General features: G+C 46.4%; 1 protein-coding gene across 1 annotated transcript in view; it reads right to left on the reverse strand.

The window, feature by feature from the left end:
- Positions 1-247: 247 nt before the first annotated feature.
- The window catches only part of myt1a (myelin transcription factor 1a), a gene marked incomplete at both ends in the record, with an annotated part of 35,538 nt that continues 9,969 nt past the window's right edge, over positions 248-25,816 (reverse strand). Inside the window, 18 exons of the mRNA XM_080534337.1 lie at positions 248-391; positions 643-786; positions 6,059-6,162; positions 6,370-6,458; positions 7,789-8,010; positions 8,242-8,325; positions 10,299-10,361; positions 11,195-11,263; positions 11,703-11,765; positions 12,037-12,191; positions 12,655-12,888; positions 17,443-17,672; positions 18,470-18,690; positions 19,795-19,917; positions 20,441-20,531; positions 21,085-21,204; positions 22,204-23,328; positions 23,706-23,941. Of these exons, the coding sequence (XP_080390463.1) occupies positions 248-391; positions 643-786; positions 6,059-6,162; positions 6,370-6,458; positions 7,789-8,010; positions 8,242-8,325; positions 10,299-10,361; positions 11,195-11,263; positions 11,703-11,765; positions 12,037-12,191; positions 12,655-12,888; positions 17,443-17,672; positions 18,470-18,690; positions 19,795-19,917; positions 20,441-20,531; positions 21,085-21,204; positions 22,204-23,328; positions 23,706-23,941 (3,517 nt within the window). The remainder of the gene's footprint in view (positions 392-642; positions 787-6,058; positions 6,163-6,369; positions 6,459-7,788; positions 8,011-8,241; positions 8,326-10,298; positions 10,362-11,194; positions 11,264-11,702; positions 11,766-12,036; positions 12,192-12,654; positions 12,889-17,442; positions 17,673-18,469; positions 18,691-19,794; positions 19,918-20,440; positions 20,532-21,084; positions 21,205-22,203; positions 23,329-23,705; positions 23,942-25,816) is intronic.

A 25,816-nucleotide genomic window follows, 5' to 3' on the forward strand; every position in this document is an offset into this window, starting at 1 on the left:
ACAAGTCAGTCCATTGATCCTGATAAACAGTCATGCAAAGAGGGAAAGAAGTTCACCTCCCAACAAAATAAATAAGAGAACAACCAAGTATGTACTCCAAAAGCGCCTTCAAAAACGAATGAATATGGGTGGTTTTGGTATACCACTCATATCATAACACCCTCTCCTCTCTCCATCTCATTCCTCCTCCCTCCTCCCTCTGTTTTTCACATGTTCTGTTTTTGCCTGTCCATTTCTCATCTCCAGATTATACTTCGATGCCTTTCACTGCCTGGTTGATAGACTCCAGGAGAGCACGGTTCTCTGGGTTCTGGTAGCAATCTTTATTTGAGAACATGTGGGTCAGGGTGTCCACGTAGGTATCCAAGTTCTGCTCAGTCATTGGTTCCTGCTGGAGGAAGTACAAGGAGGAGGTCAGAGTCAGAGAATGAGCACAGGTGTTTGATATTGTCTGCAGAAGTCTATGAATAAGTAGTAACCGTGTGCATTGAGAGTGTAAATCTGTGCATGAAGGTGTGTAAAGCCGTGATTGAAGTGTGTGTGCGTGCGTGTGTGTGTGTGGTTTCAAGAGTGTGTTGAGATGATGTGACATGGTATGGGGTGTTGTACTGTATGTACGCGAGGATTGGGTGTGTAACTCACTATGTGCGGCAGACGGATGCTGGACAGGCTTCGGATCAGAGCCTGGCTCAGCCCAGAGAGCTCTACAAACAGAGCCTCGTTCCTCTCCTCCATCTGCTTGTTCTCCTCCTCCATGCTCTTCAGGCTCTTCTCCATCGATGAGATCTGGAGGGAAAGACCCAGAGAACAGTCAGTAACAGACCAGAGAACAGTCAGTAACAGACCAGAGAACAGTCAGTAACTGACCTCAGGTCTACAAGAGAACAACAATAATAATAATAATAATAATAATAATAATAATAATATCTTAGATTTATATAGCGCCTTTCTCAGACCCAAGGACGCTTAACAGATTTCATAGACAGACAGAATAGAGAAAAACAAAGCAAGGAAACTAAGACAACGAGAGTGACAAAACTAGACTAGAGGCCAAAGGCCTTAGAGAACAGGTGGGTTTTGAGGGCTGGTTTAAAGGTGTCCAGGGTAGGGGCATTGCGGATCGCTGTGAGGAGAGTGTTCCAGAGGGTGGGAGCTGCCACGCTGAAAGCTCTGCCCCTGAAGGTCCGTAGGTTGGTGCGGGGGGTGGAGAGTAGGCCCATGACTAGGGACCGCAGGTTCCGGGAAGGGATGTGTTGACAGAGAAGGTCAGTGAGGTACTGGGGGGCGCAGGCGTGGAGGGATTTGTAGTGAAGAGGAGGATTTTGTAGGTGATGCGGGACTTGACCGGAAGCCAGTGGAGGTGAATGAGGGTGGGGGTGATGTGCTGCCAGGGCTTGGTGTGGGTGAGGACCCTGGCAGCAGAGTTCTGCACATATTGGAGCCTGTCCAGGGCTTTGCTGGGAACCCCGGACAGGACTCCATTACAATAGTCCAGATGGGAGGTGACAAAGGCGTGGATGAGGGTTTCGGCCACGGAGTCAGTGAGGGAAGGTCGTAGTCTGGCGATATTTCTGAGGTGAAAAAAGGCGGATTTGGTGACAGATTTGATGTGTGACTGGAAGGAGAGGGTGGAGCCCAGGTTGCGGACTTCGGAGGATGGGGAGATGGAGCAGCTGTCGACCTCAAGGATGAAGTCACTAACCTTCCAGAGCAGCACCTTGGGTGCCACAACCATGAGCTCTGTTTTCTTACTGTTGAGTTTGAGAAGGTTAGATGTCATCCAGGTTTTTACTTCATGCAGGCAGTTGACAAGGGACTGGGGGGGGGAGTGGAGAGGATGGGGTGGAGCTGAGATAAATTTGGGTATCGTCAGCATAGCAGTGGAAGTTGAGGCTGTGATGACGGAGGATCTGGTCGAGGGGGAGCATGTAAATGGTGAAGAGGAGGGGTCCGAGTACAGAGCCTTGAGGCACGCCTTGATTGACTGGGGCTGGGGGGGGGAACTTGAGTTGTTGATGGAGACAAACTGTTCTCTGTTTGAAAGGTATGATTTGAACCAGGAGAGGGCTGTACCAGTGACACCTAGGTGGGTGGAGAGGCGGTTGAGAAGGATGGTATGGGAGTGTCGAAGGCCGCGGAGAGGTCCAGGAGGATATGGATACTGAAACGGCCCGAGTCAGCAGCAATGAGGAGATCATTGATGATTTTAATGAGGGCGGTTTCCGTACTGTCATGTGATCTGAATCCAGATTGTAGGGGCTCATAGAGCTCATGGTTGGACATGTACTGATGGAATTGGCCGGCAGCTGCTCTTTCCAGGGTTTTACTCAGGAAGGGAAGGTTGGAGATCGGCCGGTGGTTGTGGAGGTCATCAGGGTCCAGGCCAGGTTTCTTGAGGATGGGGGTGACTGAGGCAGTTTTGAAACTGGTGGGGACTATGCCAGAAAACAGGGAGGTATTAATAATGTCCACCATGTAGGGGCAGAGGGTGGGTAAGCAGTCCTTGACCAGGGCTGTGGGCATGGGGTCCAGTGAGCAGGTGGAGGTCTTGGCCAAAGTGACTTTTTTTTTTTTTTTTTTGCCAGGGGAGCCCCCCCTCCTAAATTTCGTTGTATGGTACCTGTACTGTATTAATGACAATAAAAGACCATTCATTCACCTGGGCAGCGTCCACTGGAGAGAAGTCCAGGAATTTGGAGCAGAGGTCGGGAGCACCAGGGGGATGGGGGGTGTCAGGGGGTAGACGGTTGATGGTGGTGTTCTGGGGTTTTGCTGGGAGCCGATGAGGTGGGAGTAATATAGGGTCTTAGTGTGGGAGAGAGCATCCTTGTAGGCAGTCACATGGTCCCTGAAAGCCAGGAGGTGGACCGTGAGGCCAGTTTTTTTGGACAGCCTCTCCAGCTGGCGACCAGTGGCCTTCATGGTGCGGAGTTCGGTGGTGAACCAGGGGGCAGGGCGGGTGAAGGAGACAGTCCGGGTTTTGAGGGGGGCGAGAGAGTTGAGGCTGAGGGATAGGGCAGCGTTATAGTTGGCTACCAGGCCGTCCACCGTGGTGTCGGGGGGAGCCGAGGCCATGTGGGACACTATGAGGTTGGATAGGGCCGGTGCACTCACAGATTTGATATTCCTAAATGAGATGGTGCGTTTGGGATGCTGCCTGGGCAGGGAGACTGGGACAGTGAAGAGGACGGCATGGTGGTCAGAAACAGCCAGGTCCAGGCACTGTAGGTCGGGGGGAGGTGGACCAGTGGAGCACACCAAGTCCAGCGTGTGGCCTTTGGTGTGTGTGGGACCTTGGACATGTTGGGTGATGCTGAAGCAGTCCAGGAGTGATAAAAATTCAGCAGAAAACTTGCAGTTGCTGGAGTCCACGTGGATATTGAAATCACCGAGCAGTAGAGTGGATGGAGATGTGGAGGTGAGCAACTCAGACAGCTCTGACATGAAGGTAGGCTTTGGGTGGGCGGTAGATGAGGGCAACCTTGAGCGGAGCAGACCCAGCCAGTTTGATGGCAAGACACTCAGAGGTGGTAGTAGGCACTGGGAGCTCCTTAGCCAGGATGTCAGCTCAGTGGATAATAGCCAGTCCACCACCACGACCCAGTGAGCGAGGCTTCTGGAAATACACATAGCTAGGGATGCTCCGATTTATCGGCCACCGATTTAAATCGGCCGATTTCACTCCAAATGACTCGATCGGTGATCGGCAAAAATGGCCGATCGCAAAAACCGATTTTTTTTTTTTTTTTTTTTTTTTTTTCCTGGGGAAGACAGATAACTGAACAGAAAACATAGGAGGACGTAACAGTATGTAAACCATGAAGGCCACGTTTATGATGTCTTTTATACAGCCATATCGACTGACTTGGGCTTCAGGCCCTAACTGGGTGATAGGCCAGACCTTTACTATGCCATAAAAATGGGTCTGCGTTTTCTTGGTGCCTAATGGATCAAAACTTTTGTCTAAAAAGCAAAAAATATTTAGGCTATCCAGTCAGTTATATATTTAAAAAAAAATCGGTATCGGTATCGGTATCGGTTGATCTTGAGGAAACAAATCGGTGATCGGTATCGGCCCCAAAAATCCAGATCGGAGCATCCCTACACATAGCCTGGGGGAGTGGCTTGATTTAGTGTGATGAAATCCTGCTGATTTTGCCAGGTCTCTGTTAAGCATAAAATGTCAATGTTATGGTCGGTGATGATATCATGGATGAGAAGTACTTTATTGTAGAGGGAACGAGTGTTCAGCAGCATGAAAGTTGCTGTGTTGTTCGTAGTTGCTGTGTTGTTCGTAGTTGCTGAACAGTCAGTAACAGACCTCAGGTCTACCAGAGAACGGTCAGTAACTGACCAGAGAACAGTCAGTAACAGACCTCAGGTCTACCAGAGAACAGTCAGTAACTGACCAGAGAACAGTCAGTAACTGACCTCAGGTCAGCCAGAGAACAGTCAGTAACTGACCTCAGGTCAGCCAGAGAACAGTCAGTAACTGACCTCAGGTCAGCCAGAGAACAGTCAGTAACAGACCAGAGAACAGTCAGTAACTGACCTCAGGTCAGCCAGAGAACAGTCAGTAGCTGACCTCAGGTCAGCCAGAGAACAGTCAGTAGCTGACCTCAGGTCAGCCAGAGAACAGTACACTACAGGGCAGAGGGCCAAACTAGACAAACTAGTCTCTTTTCCGTTGTGTCTTACAAGAAGAGACCAAAGCAAGCGACACTTGTCACAAAGCAGCCAACAACAAGCCTTAGGTGAGCCAGAAAGCAGTCAACCAGAGGCCGGAAACCAGTCAACCGCAGACCACAAAACAGTCAACAACATCAGTTTGAATACAAAATGGAGGGTTAAGCCATTGGTGGTTAATGTTAGGGCCAGGGGCCTCATTTATAAAAAAAGTACTTGAACGTCATCTTTGACTTTCACGTAAGCACATTTTTCTAAACGGACCTAAGAATTATTTATAAAACGGGCTGCGCTTGTTTCAAATTGCGTACGTGCTTCCTTCTATCAATACCAACGCAGGTAAAATGAACGCAGGTGAATGAGGTTTGTATTAGCCTAACGCCTGTGATAGCGGCTCAATTATAGCGGCTGAATTAAGCCAAGTGCTATAATATAGGGTAAGCGTTCGTCTGGAAGCGGGAGAGGGCAGAGAAGGGTGGCTTATCGGTAAGTTGCATTTGTAACGTTTGATCATGACAACTAACCAGGCAAATGCTTATTCTCAGTACTCAAGTTGTAAAAGAAAATCAGGGGAGGTGGTGGATTTTATCATATGAGGAAAATGTTAGCATCCCCACAGCATCAGTGACTTCAGTGTCAGTGACTTGGTAAACATGTCATTGCATGTGTGCGTGCCCCCTCGCACCTTGAAATAGCAGTAATACCACGTAAAATGACATAATGGATGGGAAGGGGGGATGGCAGTTTTAGAAGGGGGATGATTTTGACTGTTTTTATTTCAGGGGGGATGCCATCCCCCCTCATCCCCCCTCAACTCGAGTGCTGCTTATACTGTAATAATATAATGGTCTTATTCTTATCAGGTGACATTGAAAACATGACTCCCTTTGCGAACTCCCAGACACCGGAGAAAATCCAGTATAATTTAGCGCGTGGCCGGGCAAGGTCCTTTGTGGAACGCACTAGGCATGTTGAAGGGGAGATAGACAGCTCCGGAGGGATATAAAGAAAGACTGAAATACAATCATAAACATCAGTTCCCTTTAAATCTTGAATTAAACTCATTTTCTCAGCTGATAACAACATCGTTAATTTTATTACGAGCCACTTGCATGAATTACAGTAGGCAGTGCAGCTCACATGCCTGTAATAACTCTGCATAACCAGTAGGTTATGTGCGTACGTAGAGCTACGATCGTTTCCACGGTCAAATTGACTCAAGTTGAAATTGTATAAATCACTACGTTGACGTGGTTTTCTACGTACGACACGGGTAAGATCAAAATTTGATCTAAGTACTTTCTATAAATGAGGCCCCAGGTCTTTTGTCTTTAACCAGGTGAGCTGAGCAAGATAATAAACCCAGACTGACCTGTGTGTGCAGATTCATCATGTCTGACTCCATCTCGCAGTTGGACTCACTCAGGTCACTGATCTCCTGGTTCAACTGTTTGATGTCTTCATCATTGTCCAGAACTGAGGGATCAAACCGACCAGTTAGAGAACCGACAGACAACCAGCTGTGATGCAAACATCAACACTCACTTGCACACGCGATGACTCATGGAACTGACCGTGTTTTTTAAAGTGATATGTCTCCAAAAAAGAACACACACACCACAGTAGAATTGTCTTAGATACAAAATAAGTATTCTGTACAATCAGAACCCTAACAAGTCTTACCATCGCTGGCCCTGAATTTAGCTGTGATGTACTCATCCCCAGGGAACTTAGCTCTCTTCTTGGCAGACGCTCTCGGACAACCCGAAAGACTGAGGACGAGAGAGAAAGGAGAGGAGGAGGGATGAGAGAGAGGAGAGGAGGGATGAAATTAGAGTTGGAGCACTGCTAACATGAACGAACACTGCTAAAATCAATAATTTGCATGTAAAGTAGACATGACACGTGCAGCAAGTACACTGCAAAAAGTTAATCTAAGTAAGTTTAAATATCTTAGATCACGGCCAATATGCTTGTTTTTTGTATATATGCCTGTTTATTTAAGATATAGTTTACTTGTTTTATGAAAATCTTGGCAAGTGAAATGTTGCTGTTCTGTTGGCAGATCATTTTGCTAATTTTAAGAAACATTTCCCCCAGTTTATTGCTTTTTTTCTTGTTTTTGATAGCTGGCGTTTTGCAGTGTATTAAACGACAGATGAAGAGGGCGGACATGTCTCCTATTATGTTCATGGGAATTATATTTTGGAAATACTACTGAATAAAGTAGGCAAATGACAATTATTGAATGACAACTATGGCTATATGACAACCTTAGTTTGGATTCGTATTACTGTTATGTAATGTAACGATTATCTTAGCCTTTATTCAAACCAGGATGTCTTATTGAGATAAAAAAAAATAGCAATCTCTTTTCCAAGGGAGATCTTGTCTATAAGACAACTACTAACTAAATACAAAATACAACAACCATATATGAAGGATTCTTTTGTAGGATGTAGGTCTGCATTGCGGTGAAGAACATTCAGATTGTACATTCTGATGAAGGCCATGGCAGCCCACACATCACATGTTTCAACTTGCATAAGATAAGAGAAACAGACAGACAGACAGACAGACAGACAAGATAGATAGATACTTGTTAGAGAGAGAGATAGACAGACAGACAGACAGACAAGATAGATAGATACTTGTTAGAGAGAGAGAGATAGACAGACAGACAGACAAGATAGATAGATACTTGTTAGAGAGAGAGAGAGAGAGATAGACAGACAGACAGACAAGATAGATCAATACTTGTTAGAGAGAGAGATAGACAGACAAGATAGATAGATACTTGTTAGAGAGAGAGAAAGAGAGAGAGAGATAGACAGACAGACAGACAAGATAGATAGATACTTATTAGAGAGAGAGAGAGAAAGAGAGAGATATAGACAGACAGACAAGATAGATAGATACTTGTTAGAGAGAGAGAGAGAGAGAGAGAGAGATAGACAGACAGACAAGATAGATAGATACTTGTTAGAGAGAGATAGACAGACACACAGACAAGATAGATAGATACTTGTTAGAGAGAGAGAGAGAGACAGACAGACAAGATAGATAGATAGATACTTGTTAGAGAGAGAGAGAGAGGTCTACCTGCGGTGTGTGAGGAAGCTGCCGTTAGCGTGTCCAGAGCCGTCGCACCCCGGGGTGGGGCAGGAGGGCCCCTCCGTCTTGAAGGCCTTCCAGGAGAACGGCGAGCCGTTCAGAAGCCCCTCCTTCTGCCTCCGGGCCGCCAGCGGACACCCGTAGGCACTGCGGTGGGTGGCATACTTCCCACTGATGTGACCCAGGCTGTCACAGCCCGGCATGGGGCATCTATGGAGCACAGAGGAAGTGAAGGCGGGAGGGAGGTGGTAGAGAGGGAGGGAGAGAGAGTATTAACACCTATTGTTCCAAATGTTGTTTTGGCGATTAAAAGTACCTTTGCTGCCCCCTGTAGCCACACTGAGAGTAAAATATGCAAAGTTTGAAACATCTTTTTGGAAAAACATCTGCGTACCCTTCGACCAAAATGTAAATAAAAATTGTACGTACTGTGGTACCAACCTTAGAAGCTCAGAGTCTTCTTTGTCGTCCTTGGTAGGCGTTAGTTTGACCCCTCCTTTCTTGGCACGAGGGCATCCAGACAAACTGTCAGAAATTGAGAATTGGTGCTTTAGAAGAGCAGTTCTTAAACCGTTTGTCCGGCGACCGCCAAAAAACATTGGTCAAGTGTCGCGAGCCCCTTCTTTTGCCAATCCACTGATTTGACAGCATACTGTCATGCTCCCTCAAGTGTTTAACCACTGCATAACACGGAAAGCAGAAGCTAAGACGTAATAAGTATAATGGTTTATTGTTCTCAACGAGAAGGGCAATGCACAAAAACATCGATCTTAAATGGGCCACAGGCACGTCAGAGCAGCCAATCTCATCTGTGTAGGGAAGGAAGGGGAAAGGGGAGGAGAGGAAGACACACACACACACACACACACACACCGGTTCGCTAGCTTACCTGTACATAGCTTACTACTATCCTCTCCTGTACATATCTTTTTTTTTTAAAAATTTGTTTTTCAGATTTTATCCCTTTTTCACCCAATTTGGTAGCCAATTCAACCCAACTTAGCATCCAATTATCCCCTGCCTATTGCATTGGATCCGCCGCCCGACCCCGTGGCCGGCAGTCCCAGAGGAGGGCGCCAGGCAGACTAGGCTGACTGGCTCCTCGAGCCCAGTACCGTTATTCCGGCACCCCAGGGGGCGGTGTTGCGCGACGGATCCTAGTCCAGAAATACTCCTATACCCCCCCTCGGAAGCGGCCGGCCAATATGCCGCTTCCCGTGTGCCTCGGCCATTATCTGGATCTGGCGAGCCGGGATACGAACCCCGGCCCCGGTGGGCAGCATGCACTAGCGGCCAGTGCGTAGACCGCTACACCACCGCGGGGCAGCTCTCCTGTACATATCTATATAGTTTCCATTCTGTACCTATTACTATCACTAAAATGTTTTATATCACTATTTGCACTTCTGGTTGGATGCTAAACTGCATTTCGTTCTCTGGTACTTGTACTCTGCAATGACAATAAAATCTAATCTAATCTAATATTTTTTTTGTTTTAGCTGGCTAGCAACTCAAGCATTCAGCTTATTGTTTTCTTAAGTAAAGCGGGAAAGATTTGAGTTTGTGTAGACAGAGCATCCAGATTTGAGTTTGTGTAGTCAGAGCATCCAGATTTGAGTTTGTGTAGACAGAGCATCCAGATTTGAGTTTGTGTAGACAGAGCATCCAGATTTGAGTTTGTGTAGACAGAGCATCCAGATTTGAGTTGGTGTAGACAGAGCATCCAGATTTGAGTTTGTGTAGACGGAGCATCCAGATTTGAGTTTGTGTAGACTGAGCATCCAGATTTGAGTTTGTGTAGACAGAGCATTCAGATTTGAGTTTGTGTAGACAGAGCATCCAGATTTGAGTTTGTGTAGACAGAGCATTCAGATTTGAGTTTGTGTAGACAGAGAATCCAGATTTCAGTTTGTGTAGACAGAGCATCCAGATTTGAGTTTGTGTAGACAGAGCATCCAGATTTGAATTTGTGTAGACAGAGCATCCAGATTTGAGTTTGTGTAGACAGAGCATCCAGATTTGAATTTGTGTAGACAGAGCATCCAGATTTGAGTTTGTGTAGACAGAGCATCCAGATTTGAATTTGTGTAGACAGAGCATCTGGTCCATTTCTTTCTCTCAGAGGAACAGTATGGAAACACTCTCAATGGTGCATCTAGGCTACTGAATAATAAAAACCAAAAACAGTAGATTTACATTATAAAACGTTTTTTTTGGGCAACCGAGTATGAGCTGGTTTAGAGTATGAGCTGGTTTAGAGTATGAGCTGCTTTAGAGTATGAGCTGGTTTAGAGTATGAGCTGCTTTAGAGTATGAGCTGCTTTAGAGTATGATCTGCTTTAGAGTATGAGCTGCTTTAGAGTATGATCTGCTTTAGAGTATGAACTGCTTTAGAGTATGAGCTGCTTTAGAGTATGAACTGCTTTAGAGCATTCACCCAGTAGGACCTTTTTGGACTTGGATGAAAGCAGAAGCAGAAGCAGCAGACGTTGGCTTACCTTCTGTGGGAGGCGTAGTTCCCGGTGATGTGTCCTGACCCGTCACACCCCGGGGTGGGACACCTGACAGGAACAACACATGCATTTATGATTGGTGATATGTGTCTTACTGCACTGACAAACCCAATCGATCGATTGATAGTTGTCTGCTTGTCTGTCTGTCTGTCTGTCTGCCTGCCTGTCTGCCTGTCTGTCTGTCTGTCTGTCTGCCTGTCTGCCTGTCTGTCTGCCTGTCTGCCTGCCTGCCTGTCTGTCTGCCTGCCTGTATGTCTGTCTGTCTGCCTGCCTGTCTGTCTGCCTGTATGTCTGTCTGTCTGCCTGCCTGTCTGTCTGTCTCTCTGCCTGTGTGTGTGTCTGTCTGTCTGTCTGCCTGCCTGCCTGCGTATACATCTATCATAGCACTGTATGGCACATAATAGAACACTGTGAAGGAAATAGCAAAGGGAAGCACAGAATGGAATATGACCCCGAGGTCTGTTCACTGGGATGGGTTTGAGGAGACAGTATAGTAAGTTAATGATCATTCTCCTCTTTGGATGTTCATAGTGGTTACACATTTTGAGATCTATATTTATATATATATATAATATATAAACTGTTTTATTTCTCTAAATAGTAGTCCACTTTCTCTGATTGACAACACAGGAAGTATTGTCATGGACTATGATGTATTGCAGTAACAAAGAGAACACCTGTAGGGGGCAGTAATGTCAGTGTACAGTGGTGTTAGGACAGTGTGGGCACTGCAGACTTCCACTCCAGACCAACACTAACACACCACATTCAACAAAAAGTCTTCAATTTAAGCCAGAATGAGGTGGCTACCGCCTACTACAGCCCTCAATTCAAAGGCAGGCGCTGAGTTAGTAGGAAGAGGCAATTCAACACAGACATACTTCAGTTCAGCAGAGTGGGCCGCCATGAGGGTCCGAAGAGACTTATCAGCAAGAGGACAGCCTGACAGACTGGAAGATAGGAAGTAGAAAAGAGAGAAAGAGAGAGAGAGAGAGAGAGAGAGAGAGAGAGAGAGAGAGAGAGAGAGAGAGAGAGAGAGAGAGAGAGAGAGAGAGAGAGAGAGAGAGAGAGAGAGAGAGAGAGGGGGGGGATAGGAGATTGTATTGATCTTAATGCGCAGAAGTAGGGGAAAGGGGAGATCACAGTCTTCAACATGGATATTAATTTCAAGATTCATTTGGGATTGTGGGTCATTATTGAAAGGACAGGACTTGTATTACAGATGTAATAGATTAGTAGTTAAGATACAGCATCGGTTCTACAAAGGAGGACCATGAATGAGGTATTTAATTTACAGTGGAGAAGATTGAAAAAAGAGATTGAAAAAACATTGAAACTGCCGACAGGCGGCATTGGGTTGTAGTTGAGGATAGTGGGTCTGTGCCTTACCTACGATGTGATGCATAGTTTCCAGTGATATGCCCACTGCCGTCACAACCTGGCGTGGGGCATCTAGAGAAGAGGATAAAGAGTGCAGGCAGATGAGATGATGGTGGACTCCATTAGCAACGCTCATTCACTTCCAATCCTGTTATTTCCTCATTTCTAGGCTAGATCAAAAAATATGAAGAACATGAAGAACAAAACTAAACACGACATGGCATGTGCTGGCTTTGTTGTTGTTGTTGTTGTTGTTGTTGTTGTTGTTGTTGTTGTTGTTGTTGTTGTTGTTGTTGTTAGGTTTAGGGTTAGTTACATTGTACTGCTCTTCCCAAAGACTTACAGTAGAATTTCTTTCTTGCAATCTTTGGGCGGGAACTTGGTGTTGAAGCTGGAGGTGGTGACCTCCCCAGGGTACTTCCTGTCCTCCATACGCTCCTGACTGAGCTCGTCCTCCTCCCCGTCAGAGGAGGTGTAGGAGTGAGCCACGTACTCCATCTGGGGAAGGCCCAAATACACTGTTAGGATGGACAATAGTGTGTATAGAATGATGGAATAATGGTCCTATTGCCAATAGTGTCACAATTCATCCTTTCATCCTTTCCTTTCCTTTCCTTTCCTTTCATTCCCTCTCCTTTCCTTTCCTTTCCTCTCCTTTCACGGATCTACTATGATGAGGTGAAAGCAACATTTGCGTTGTAGTGAGCTCACTGATCCTGGCTCGTCGGACCCTGAACCAGGGCCTGAATCTCACTGCCTTTTTTTTTTTGTTCTTTTTTCTGAGTGGGGCAGTCCCACTCATATTTTTCTTTTCATTGATAGAGACAGTAGAGATTCTGTCAGGAAGAATACCCTGCGGTTACATGGTCAACGCTTAACCCGCTACGCCACCTAAGCGCCCCGCTGCCGTCATCCTTAACCTTCTACATGTCTGTCTCGTTGGGATGACCCGGCCTCTTACCTCGTCCTGCTCCTCCTCCTCCTCCTCCTTGGGACAGCTGGGCTTGGTGAAGTCCAGAGGCCCCTCCCACTCCTCGTGGGCGTGGCCTTGGGCTGTAGGCGGGCCTCCTGGGTGCTGAGAGGAAGAGGAGGAGGAGGAAGAAGGGTCCGACGATTGCATCCCTTCCATGTGAGCGGGCTTCTTCATGCTCAGGTCCAGGGTGCCGTTCTCGTCCACTTCGATGCCCAGGATCTCCTGTGGACAGAACATCGGAACGTCCGGTCATTTCTTGAAATTATTTGTGACACGGTCTGGTCAACTGGGCCGCAAGTCGCAAGCTAGCGCTAGTTAGCTAACGCTAGTAACCAGATCTTATCCACCTCATTTTTCTGGTTTTCTGCTCGAAATGACATGCCCACAGTGAATATAGAATATCTCCACAATCACAAGGGCCTTCATAATGATCTTGTTATCAAATGAAAGCTAACACCTGTGTGGTGGCTGTAGAAGTGTCAGCATCAAAATCTATGTTACTGTATCAGAGTAAATAGAGCTAGAACATTATAAAACATCTCAAATTCAGTCTCCGCCTAAAAAAACAACAACTTTTACAGTGAATATCACCTTGGAAACCTGATGACGAAGCCCAAATCATCTAGGAATCAGTACTCCAGGGTCTTAGATAGATAGATAGACTTTATTTGTCATTGCTACAGTACAGGTACCAAACAACGAAATTTAGGAGGGGAGGCTCCCCTGGTGTTTAGGAAAGGAAAAAGAAATACATTTTGGAAAAAGCATAGATGCATAAAATCACAAGAAGGTAAGGAGCTGGTTTACATCAATAGAGGCTATGTACACAATCCACTGTACTATACTGCACAGATAGTCAACTAGGGTTGTCATATTTCACAAGAAAGTATTTTTTCACATTATTTTAAAGTCATATTAGTACTTGTGCCAAAGTCGATGCTAGTAATGTGAGCAAATGCGACTTTGTACCTGTTTTAGTACAGGTATGTTTAGGCGGACACCTATATGTTTAGGCCATTTGGAGATATTTTGGCACCATCTTTGACCTTTGACCTTTCTCATGTATCAGATTTTTTTTTTTTTTTTTTTTCTGGATTTTTTTGGGTTGGCCGACCAATGGTATGGAAATTCAGCGTTGAAACCGGACATGACACATTCTCCAGTTGGAGAAAACTGGATGTGACTTAGGCCGTGTTTACCGTCTCGGAAAAAAAATTATGGCATCGTATAGCATGCAAAGTTGTGAAAAAAATGTGATATCGATGAAGAGAATTGATCGAGGTAAGCTCTTTATATCACTTCGGATCCACCTGTGGGTCAGTTGGCTCCTATGAGGGTAAGCACTAGTTAGCTAACGCTAGTAAGTGCTAGTTAGCTAGTGTTAGTTAGCTCGGCCCCTGGGTGAGCTAGAGAAACGCGGTCTTGGCCGGGGATGCAGTGGAGAGTGGCGTTGTTGTCATGTGGCATTGTTGAAAATCAATGACACACTCGCTAGTCAAATAACACAGCTGGTTATACTGTCTATTGCAGGGGTCTTCAACCTTTTCAACCCAAGGACCCCTTGGACGAGAGACAAACAGAACAGGGACCCCCACATGTAATATATATTTTTAAATGTCTCACATTTTAAAGCCTATAATAACTTGTATATTTACTTCATTCACCTTTTCTTTCACCGTATTCACCTATTTATATACTGGGTTATTACTAATATACTGGGTTATTAGCCTATATGTGTTTATGATTGATAAAACGTTCATGCATAATTATGATTGGTTATTATTATTATTATTATTGTTGTTGTTGTTGTTGTTGTTGATGAGGCTTATATTTTCTATTATTATTATTTTTCAACAATGAAACTTTTAGCTTCAGCAAGCCAGGTATGCCTACCTCAGTGAGATGACTGGCCCTGGTTGGTGGTACACAGCTTGTCTATTCTGGGGGAGATGGAGGTTGTCAGGCAGAGCATCATGTCATCCTCAGACTGCTGTCTGGAACAGTATTTGCTCTTCAGGTAGGTGAGGGAGGAGAATCCACTTTCACAAAGATAAGTTGTTGCAAAAGGCAAGAGGCTCATCGAGAACTGGGTGAGAGGCTGTGACTCGTACACATTCTTGTGTGTACTGTCTGTGGTTAGGTCGATCAGTTGATCTTCCTCAGCGGCGGTCAGGTTTAAGCCGTCGGATGCATTGTCTTTGCATGGAAACCGTATCCATGTCTTGTGCTTTCTCCAAGACTTAGTCTCAGAAAAGTACTTCTCAAATTGACTTTCGAGAGCCTCCAAGTGATCAACAATTGCGCATTTCACGTCAGGCGAGGGCACCGCGGAATCCGCGGAAATGCATTGAAATGCGCAGCCAGCTCCGCGCGGTAGCAGAATCTCGTGGATAGCTGTATGTAATTCAAAGACGCGCGCCAATACTGATCCACGGGAAAGCCATCTGACCTCGGAATGGTAAAGGAGCGCGTTATAGCGGCGCATAGAGAAGCAAAGAGGCGGGTTTGTTATTATCAAACTAACTAAATTAGTAACGTTATGCTAGTTATTAATTAACGTTAATTTCGCAATGAAGACCGAACTGCAGCGTTTTAGCCAACACCTAGCTTGCTAGACAGGTGTGTTTTTTTTTCTTTTTCAGCTGACGTTATGTGAGACTCTAGAATCATGGGCATCATTTATTTTGTAAATAGTTTTTTGTCAAAGGTAGCTTATTATTGCCTATTAATGCTTGTACTTTACTCAATATCATTTTTGTTATATTTTGTAATTCTCACTGATTATTTTGGTGAAAAATGTCAATTATTATGACAAAAAATGGTGGACCCCCTGCAGTACCTCTGCGGACCCCCTAGGGGTCGCGGACCCCCGGTTGAAGACCACTGGTCTATTGCATTGTCACCTATCATTACCATTGTTGTTCTATTTAGTTGTGTACTTATATCACTATTTGCACTTTCGGTTGGATACTAAACTGCATTTCGTTGTATTGTACTTGTACTCTGCGATGACAATAAAGTTTAATCTAATCTAATCTTGTTTTGTGAGCCTGCTAACAATGTCAAGTAGTGTTCTAGTTAACTAGGTAGCAGTGGGGATTACTCACTGAATCCATTATGTTGCAGTATTTTGGCTTGACTAGCGAGTTTGTGTTGTGATTGTCAACAACGTTGAAATGTATTTCCGTGTTTCAAAATAGAAGTCAGAACATTCTGATTGGTTGCCGACATGCGGACCAAAACTCTAGAATGTGTCACAATTTACAAAACTATGAATGAATGAATGAATGAATGAATCTTTTATTTCAAACATGATTTAAAATAATAAAAGAACAAATAACTAATACGAAGAGTACAGACCCATTAATGTTGGAAATGGAGTAGGATGAAGCCTAAGCTTATCATGTCCTCCCCCTATCCCTCACTCTCAAGTGAGAACAATAATACTTAAATTATATAATCCAATTAATTAATTCATAAATTACAGTATCAACAGTACTAATAATTTGTCATTCTTAATATTGAAACAACACAAAATATATAAATAAACATAATTTTCCATTCTTAATACTGAAACAACACAAAATAAATAAATAACAAACATCAGTATCCACAATGTAATACAAAAGAAAAAGAAAACCACATCTTAGTATCCAGAAAATTAACAACCTTCCCTTTCCTCATTTTGGTAGTTAACAAAAATCATTCCTTTAAACCTTTTTTTAAATAGAGCTATCGGTAAACAAGTGGTACGAAGTACCAAGTACCTTACAATGGATACCCCCACTACCATAGAAGTCATTGGTTATGTAATAACAATGACACCATAGTTACCATCATTATGTTCTGTGCTCAGGTAAAGTTATTGTTATAAAGGTGTTATAGCGGTATGCTGTTCCCTAGTGGACAATGCATTGGACTGGTGATCAGAAGGTCATGAGTTCAAATCCCAACTGGGGAACACCACCACTAGTGTGCCCTTGAGAAAGCCACTTAGCCCTAAGTTACTCCAGGGAGACTGTCCCTGTCATTGCTAATTGTAAGTCGCTTTGGATAAAAAGGAGAAAGGAGAGAGAGAGAGAAGGAGAGAAGGAGAGAGGGAGAGAAGGAGAGAGGGAGAGAGGGAGAGAAGGAGAGAAGGAGAGAGGGAGACAAGGAGACAAGGAGTGAGGGGGAGAAGGAGAGAGGGAGAGAAGGAGAGAAGGAGAGAAGGTGAGAGGGAGACAACGACACAAGGAGTGAGGGAGAGAAGGAGAGAAGGAGAGAGGGAGAGAAGGAGAGAAGGAGAGAGGGAGAGAAGGAGTGAGGGATAGAAGGAGAGAAGGAGTGAAGGAGACAAGGAGACAAGGAGTGAGGGAGAGAAGGAGAGAGGGAGAGAAGGAAAGAAGGAGAGAGGGGGAGAAGGAGAGAGGGAGAGAAGGAGAGAGGGAGAGAGGGAGAGAAGGAGAGAGGGAGAGAAGGAGAGAAGGAGAGAGGGAGAGAAGGAGAGAAGGAGAGAGGGAGAGAAGGAGAGAGGGAGAGAGGGAGAGAAGGAGAGAGGGAGAGAGGGAGAGAAGGAGAGAGGGAGTGAGGGAGAGAAGGAGAGAGGGAGAGAGGGAGACAAGGAGTGAGGTGGAGAAGGAGAGAGGGAGAGAAGGAGAGAGGGAGAGAAGGAGAGATGGAGAGAGGGAGTGAGGGAGAGAAGGAGTGAGGGAGAGAAGGAGTGAGGGAGAGAAGGAGAGAGGGAGAGATAAAAAAAAAAAGCTGCTAAAAATTAAAACAGAGTGGCGAGCCTACCTTGGAGGCTGCCTCGGCGGCGGGCGGGTCGGCGTCCTTGGTGCTGAGGTTCTCGGGCCGCTCCCAGCAGCGTGTGGACAGGTTGAGGATGGCGGTGGCGGCCATGTGAGCGGCCTCGGCGTCGTGGGAGTAGTCGTACCCGCTGGAGGAGGAGGAGGAGCTGCTCTTGGCGTACCCTCCTCCTCCGGACAGGCTGTGGCTGGGGGAGGAGGCCTTAGGGAATGGTTTGGCTGTGACGGGGGAGGAGAGAGAAGGAGAGAGGGAGAGAAGGAGAGAGGGAGAGAAGGAGAGAGGGAGAGAGAGAGATAGGGAGAGAAGGAGAGAAAGAGAAGGAGAGAGGGAGAGAGGGAGAGAGGGAGAGAGGGAGAGAAGGAGAGAGAGAGGGAGAGAGAAGGAGAGAGGGAGAGAGAGAGAAGGAGAGAGGGAGAGAAGGAGAGAGGGAGAGAAGGAGAGAAAGAGAAGGAGAGAGGGAGAGAAGGAGAGAAAGAGGTAAGACACAACGTTGAGCACGGGGGGGCTGGGCAGTATCACACCAACGACACACCAACAGTTGTAATTTTGAATCCGTATTTTAGCTTTAGACACCCAGGTCTGATCAGAACATCAGTTCTGGAGAGGTCATGGCTCTCCTCAGACTCTTCAAATGGTACCGACCCATTTCCAACCAACACTGATGTGAGAAAAAACTATGCTTAAATGATGGTAAATGGACTGACTTATATAGCGCCTTTATCCAAAGCGCTCTACAACGGCCTCTCATTCACCCGTTCACACACACATTCACACACCAATGGCGGCAAGCTACCATGCAAGGCGCCGGCCGGCCCGCTCACTGGTAGCAATTTGGGGTTCGGTGTCTTGCCCAAGGACACTTCGACATGTGGCCCGCCGTGGCTCGAACCGCCGATCTGCCAACCTTGCGATCATTTGACGGAGGCTCTACCTCCTGCGCCACAGACGCCCCCATGATAATCATCATAAATGATCCTTTTCAAAAAACAGAAACGTATTGAGATGTCCCCCTTACATTTGAAGGCTTTAGGTGAGGTTTCGCTACCGGACATGGGCATCTTTGGAACGAGCATGGGCTTGCCGAACACCTGGACGTCGAAGCTTGCATAGTCGAAGGAGACCTTGGAGTACTTCTCCAGCTCCTTGGCCAGGTTGGCGCGGGGCGTAGCGGGCACCATGTTGGGACCGTAGCTGCCATACTGAGGGATCTCAAGCTGCTTCACAAAACACATGGGCCTGCAGGAGAGAGGGGGAGAGAAGGAGAGAAGGAGAGAGGGGAGAGAGGGAGAGAGAAGGAGAGAGGGGGAGAGGGAGAGAGGAAGAGAAGGAGTGAAGGAGAGAGGGGGAGAGGGAGAGAGGGAAAGGAGAGAAGGAGAGATGGAGAGAAGGAGAGAAGGAGAGAAGGAGAGAAGGAGAGAGGAAGAGAAGGAGAGAAGGAGAGAGAAGGAGTGAAGGAGAGAGGGGAGAGGGAGAGAGAAGGAGTGAAGGAGAGAGGGGGAGAAGGAGTGAAGGAGAGAGGGAGAGAGAAGGAGAGAAGGAGAGAGGGAGAGAGAAGGAGTGAAGGACAGAAGGAGAGAGGGAGAGGAGAGAAGGAGAGGGAGAGGAGAGAAGGAGAGAAGGAGAGAGGGAGAGAAGGAGAGAAGGAGTGAGGGAGAGAGGGAGAGAAGGAGAGAGGGAGAGAAGGAGAGAGGGAGAGAAGGAGGGAGGGAGAGAGGGAGAGAAGGAGAGAAAGAGGTTAGACACAGGAAATTGTGGAAACAGGGCCGCACTAAGAAAGCTACACAAGCTTCATTCTACCAGAGTTATCAGTGGAATAAACCTGGAACAAGAGAACGAGGACATCATTTGGACTAGAATAAAGATAGAATAGAATGTGAAGGAATGTAGTAGAGAGTCAAACAGAAAATATACACATCTCCGAAATTGAAATGCAAACCCTAGGTGCTAACAATCAACACAGTCCTAAGATAATAAAACACAAGAATGACATAAATAGACATAAATAGGGGGATATAAATAGGGGGATAAGTAATCGGTAGGAATCTGAGAATGTATCTATTATGTAAATGTATATACTTACAGGGGGGTATATAGACAGGGGGGTGTTAGCATGTAACTATGTACTTTTATAAACATATAAACATATGAACTAGTAACTTACATACAGTGTATGTAAACCTAAACATATTGCACCGTTATAGAACATTGCACTATTCCCTTGGTTATTGCACAGTAGTTTCTGGTATTGCACGGTATACAGGGTATACGGTATTACTGTATAGAGATGTCCTGGAGTATGAAGGGATGAAGGGTGGAGAAGACGGAGGAGAGAAGGTTCACCTGAGCACTCTGTCTGAGTGGGGGCTCCCTGGGTGGGGGTCGCTCACTGAAGGCTGGGGGTGGCTCTGCTTCTCCTGCCCCTTAGACAGCTTCTCTGCTGCTGCGATGGGACAGCCGGACAGGCTGGCAGGGAGGACAGCAGGGAGGACAGCAGGGAGGGATGCTTTACTCTCCAGGCCTGATATGACCGCTTCTTACATGGTGTTTACTATGACCTTATGACCTTATGACCTTATGACCTTATGCTGCTCATTACTGGAAATAATGAATAATTACTCATTTAATTAATAATACAAAATCTGTAACTTCTTGATTCAAATGTGTGAATCCCTAAAAGTAACTATGGTTACCATGTCGTTTGTAAAGCAGCTATCAGCTAATTAGAAAGCTATATGCATATAATATACAGTATATACAAATACAAAAATGAAATATTGGGGATCTCAGGAGGAGTTTATGTGTGTGCCTAGGGTAGATTGTATTAGTTATTGGTTGATGGGCTGTCACTTTGTTTTAGTTTATGTTTTTATTTGTATGTTTACATTGGTAATAAAATATATTGAAAACAATACAAGACTATTGAACATATGGTTCCAGACAGGGACAGTTGCAGGGTTAAAGTGGCAAGTGAAGAGGCGGTCCGTACCTGCGGTGTGTGTTGCGGTTGCTGTTGACATGCCCCTGGCCCGTGCAGCCAGGAGTCGGACACTTCAACACGTTCTCATGCATGGCCAGGACTGGACAGAAAGGGAGGCGTGCAGCACAATATTACACATATTGACAAATAAGTATGTGTAATATGACTCTGGTTCATAAAATATATTTTTTTTTATTATTATATATTATAATACATTTTCATCAAATGGAAATGTTCCCCCCTTTCCCTTAAATGTTAAAAACAGACATAAGCACTATTCGCACGGTACTAGTATTATGTGGTGACGTCCGTCATTTTGAAATCTCCCCCCGACATCTGTGTTTCATATTGCACATTTGTGCAGGATAAGCGAAGTCTGTGTTTTACTGGAATGTAAACGCAACAGGCGTTGGTTAGTTCTCCAACACCCAGCAAAACAAAGGAGGTGGAGAAAACAAACTCACCCCAAATTAACAAATTGCCGAATCGCGCTGGACTACTGTTATCCCAAGACCTCCATAATCAGCGAAATAGGGTAGGTGATTTGCGGTGGACGTCGCCACATAATACTATTCCCGTGCGAATAGGGCTATAGACAAAACCTAGAATACAAACAAGTACTTTGTTAGTACATGTACTTCCTCAGTACTCACTTTCAGGTGGGATCCTGTCCTTGTGAGGGCAGCCGGAGAGACTGCGGTGATGGGGGTACAGTCCAGTCACATGACCAGCCCCATCACACCCTGGGGTGGGGCATTTCACCTCCTTCTTCTCTGGATGGACCAATAGGGGGTCAGAGAGAGAGAGAGAGAGAGAGAGAGAGATAGTTCATGTGGGTAGAGACCCTTGTATTTGCAGTACTAACTGCATAATCAGATTATCTGAGGTTATCTGATTCATCAGCTAATCATTCAGCTAATCAATCAGTCAGCTAATCATCTAATCAATCAATCAGCTAATCATTCCCAGAGTAAAAACAAAACACGGCGCAGCAGCTTTCAGTCATGCTGCTGCATGCTCCTAGAACAAACTCCCTAAAGAAATCAAACAGGCCCAAACCCTTAAAATATTTTAATCTAAGGTAAAAACCTTTATGTTTTGGAACAATTATGATTAAACACTTCTATCAATGTCTTTTTTCCATTAACCATTGTCTTATTAAATGTTTTATCAATTTACTTCTTATATTTGCTTTAATTCATTGTAATTTTTCTTTTCTTACTATGCTCCTCTTACTGTATTTTTAAAGAATGTATGTAAAGCACTTTGAATTGCCCCTGTTGTATGAAATGTGCTATACAAATAAACTTAATATAGAGCATGAGCTTTAGGTTAGCAAAATCTACTGCCTTTTTAGACGTTTTGAAGTGGGATCTAACACATCAAGTAAAAAAAAAAAAGAAGAAGAAAGAAAGAAATGTAATGCCACGATTAAGGGATATTCCAACCAAATGTAGTCTGGAGACTTTCCGTAAATTTACCATTGAGCAGATGCTTTTACAATCAGAGATTACAGGGACATTCTCCCTGGAGTCATTTAGGGCTAAGTGCCGTACTCAAGGGCACACTCGGCGGGATTCCAGACGGGATTCCAACTCATCACTAGTCCAACTCACTATACCCTAGACCACCACTACCCTCTCTAACCCTACCCTCTCTAACCCTACCCCTCTAACTACTACCCCATTCCCTGAGCTTGGCTTGGATGTCAGTGTCAAATGGTAGTCTGAAGATTGATTGTGTGAGCTTGGCTAGGTGCGGGGCGGTCCTACCCTTGCTGTGGTGTCCTGTCCTGCGCGGGGCTCCGTCCAGGCTCCTCTCGGAGGTGCGGTCCTCTGGGCTGCCATGGTAGTACTGCTGCCCCGGGGAGGACGACGCCTCCTCCTCCTCCGCCCCGCCCACCTGCTCCGCCTTCAGGGCGATGGCCTGCTCCAGCAGCCCCAGGTTCCCCCGCGTCATGTCCCAGGTCTCTGAGTCGTCCGTCATCCCCGAGCTCTGGGAGAGACGGTCACCCTCCCCTTCCTCTTCCTCCTCCTCCTCCTCCTCTTCCTCCAACTCCTCGTCCGATCGTACCTCGATGACCACAGTAGGCGAGGCTTTGTGGGAGTTGTGGGGGTCCTCTTCTTCCACCTCCCCCGCTTCCGTTTCTTCCTCCTCCTCCTCCTCCTCCTCCTCCTCTTCCTCCTCCTCCTCCTCCTCCTCCTCTTCCTCCTCTGTCATCGGGGTGGCAATCTTTATGACACTATGCACCATCTCAGGTTCCTCTGATTCCTGAGCGGTAAGGACAGTAGACTGCGGATGGGCCTCCTTCGCTTCCTCCTCCTTCTGTTCCTCCTCTTCCTCCTCCTCCTCCACCTCCTCCTCTTCTTCTTCTTCCTTCTTTTCCTCTTCCTCCCCTTCTTTGGCCTGAAGTCTACTGTAGTCTCCACTGGAATATTGGTGATCCGAGTTCTCCTGGCTCACGCATGGCCTCTCCTCCTCTTTCTCCTCCTCCTCCTCCACTCCCTCCTCTTCCTCCTGTCCTCCTTCCTCCTCCTCATGTTCCTCCTCTTCCACAACCTCTGCCCTCCCTGTTTCATCATCTCCTCCATCGTCTGTTGTCCTGTATTCTTCAACCGTCTTCTCCTCTGCTTGAACCTCCTTTTCCTTCTCCTCCTCCTCCTTCTCCTCCTCCTCCTCCTCCTCTTCCTCTGTCGTCTGAACATCTGCCACAACTTGCACCTCCTCCTCTTCTTGGCTCTCTGTCACTGCCTCTGTGATAATTTGCTGTGGGCTTTCGGGAGCTGTCTCAGCAGGCTCTTGCTGTGGGGTCTTGGGGGGTGCCTCCTCTCTGTCTCCCCCAACGGCCTCAGCTCCAGGCACGGCTACGCTGTCGGACACCACGAGCGTTTCTAGGTCTTCAGGTACCACCAAGGAGCAATCTGCTGGGTAGAATGTGTCGAGTTGAAAGATGATTAATTGATTGATTGATTGAAAGGTTGACGATTATCAAATGATTAACTGTACCGTGTATTTGCTTGACATTATGTCTGACACATCAGCGCCCATGCATATAATCCAGTGTAGACTATGAGATCAACATATGGATATACAGTATGTATCATGTGTATTGCGTGCTGGTCATGTGTGTTCCTCCTATGAGTGTAATATTCTTTCTACAATGTACAGATATTGAATGTTTAAAAAAAAAAACGTTTATCTCTTGTGAGAAAAATGACATTTTGTTGGCATGACAATCATTTTTGTCGTATTCCTCACCCTTCTGGTGACTCACCTTGCATGTGCTCCTGTGGGTTGGCTGTTTTACTCTTTGCTGTCTCTTTGAGCTCCTCCCCCTCTGACTCCTCCCGCTCTTTTGGCACTGCCTCACTGTCGGCGTCGCTGTCTGCGTTGAAGCCCGCGTCCATGGCCAGCTTCAGGGGCGGGGCTTTCCTCTTAGGAGCGGGCCGATTCTCCTCTGCCTCCGCCTCCTGGAGCTTCCTCTTCTTTACGATTGGGCATCCCAGTACGCTGTGGAGGGGCGGAGCATAGTGAGTAGGCTGTGGGGGAGGAGCATAGTGAGTAGGCTGTTGTGTGGGTGGAGCATAGTGACTGTGAGGGCGGAGCATAGTGAGTAGGCTGTGGGGGCGGACCATCGTGAGTAGCTGTGTGGGAGGAGCATAGTAATAATAATAATAATAATAAGACATTTATTTTACAAGGCGCCTTTCATGGCACTCAAGGTCGCCGTACAACAACAAATTTAAAAACAGTTACAAAATTAAAAATACAAAATACATAGAAATATACAGTATAAAACATAGCTAGCAGCAGAGCAGCACGGGAACAGTAAATCAACAGGGATACGCCTGCGTAAACAGGTGGGTTTTGAGGTGGGTTTTGAATGAGGAGATTGAATCAATGTTCCTGATGTCGGGGGGGAGGGAGTTCCAGAGGCGAGGGGCGGAGCGGATGAAGGCTCTAAACCCCATGGTGGACAGACAGGCTGGGGGGACGGTCAGGTTGATGGAGGAGGCAGACCTGAGGGACCGGGTGGGAATGTTGATGTGGAGGAGGTCGGACAGGTATGGAGGGGCGAGGTTATGGATGGCCTTGAAAGTATGGAGAAGGATTTTGTAATCGATGCGGTGTTTGATGGGGAGCCAGTGGAGTTGGTGTAGAATGGGGGTGATGTGACTGATGACAGGGGTTCTGGTGACAATACGGGCAGCAGCGTTCTGGACCAGTTGGATCTTGTGGAGCAGTTTGTGGGGGAGACCAAAGAGAAGGGAGTTACAGTAATCTAGGCGGGAAGTGACGAGGGAGTGGACCAGGATTGCGGCGCTGTTGGGAGTGAGTGAAGGGCGGAGGCGGTTGATATTACGAAGATGGAAGTAAGCAGACCGGATGGTGTTGTTGACGTGGGAGTGGAATGAAAGGGTGCTGTCGAGGACGACACCCAGACTCTTAACCTGGGGGGAGGGGGAAACCAAGGAGTTGTCTATGTTCAGGGTGAAACTGGGGTGCTTGGTGAGTGTGGATTTGGAGCCCACCTCCTCCCCCTCCTCCTTCCTCCCTGTCCGCCGATGACTTTGTCACCTACTTTGAAAAAAAGGTGGACGACATCAGCAGCACCTTTTCCCCCCCACCTCTCCCTCCTCCTACTAACAATGCTAACACCCCTTCCAAACTCTCTCCTCGACACTCGGTCTCTGGATTGTCATCTTTTTCCCCCCTCTCCCCCGATGAGATTCTCACACTTATCACATCAAAGCGGGCAACCACATGCCCTCTTGATCTCATCCCCTCCCCCCTTCTCCAATCCATTTCCGCCGACATCCTTCCTTACCTTACCACCCTACTCAACTCCTCCCTATCCACAGGATCTGTCCCAGCGGCCTTCAAAATAGCCAGAGTCAAGCCTCTCCTCAAGAAACCTACCCTTGACCCATCATCTGTCCACAATTACAGACCTGTATCCCTTCTCTCCTTCCCTTCCAAAACCCTTGAACGCGCGGCAACTAAACAACTGACTGACTATCTCCGGAAGATGGATCACTTAGACCCCCACCAATCCGGCTTCAAGGCTGGGCACTCCACTGAGACTGCGCTCCTTGCTGTCACGGAAGCCCTCCATTCTGCCCAAGCTTCCTCCCTCTCCTCTGTTCTCATTCTCCTTGACCTGTCTGCTGCCTTCGACACAGTCAATCACCAGATCCTTCTCTCCATCCTCTCAGACCTGGGCATCTCTGGCACCGCACACTCCTGGTTTTCTTCCTGACCAAAACTGACCAGGTTTCTTATCTCTATTTATCAGAGTCCCACCCACCCATTTATCAGTCCCACCCAAACTCTTTTCTAAAGATCTCTCGTTTGGTACCCAATTATTTACCCTCCTGATTCTAT

This window comes from Nansenia antarctica (assembly GCF_963989245.1).
Source record: "Nansenia antarctica genome assembly, chromosome: 6".
Taxonomy (NCBI): domain Eukaryota; kingdom Metazoa; phylum Chordata; class Actinopteri; order Argentiniformes; family Microstomatidae; genus Nansenia; species Nansenia antarctica.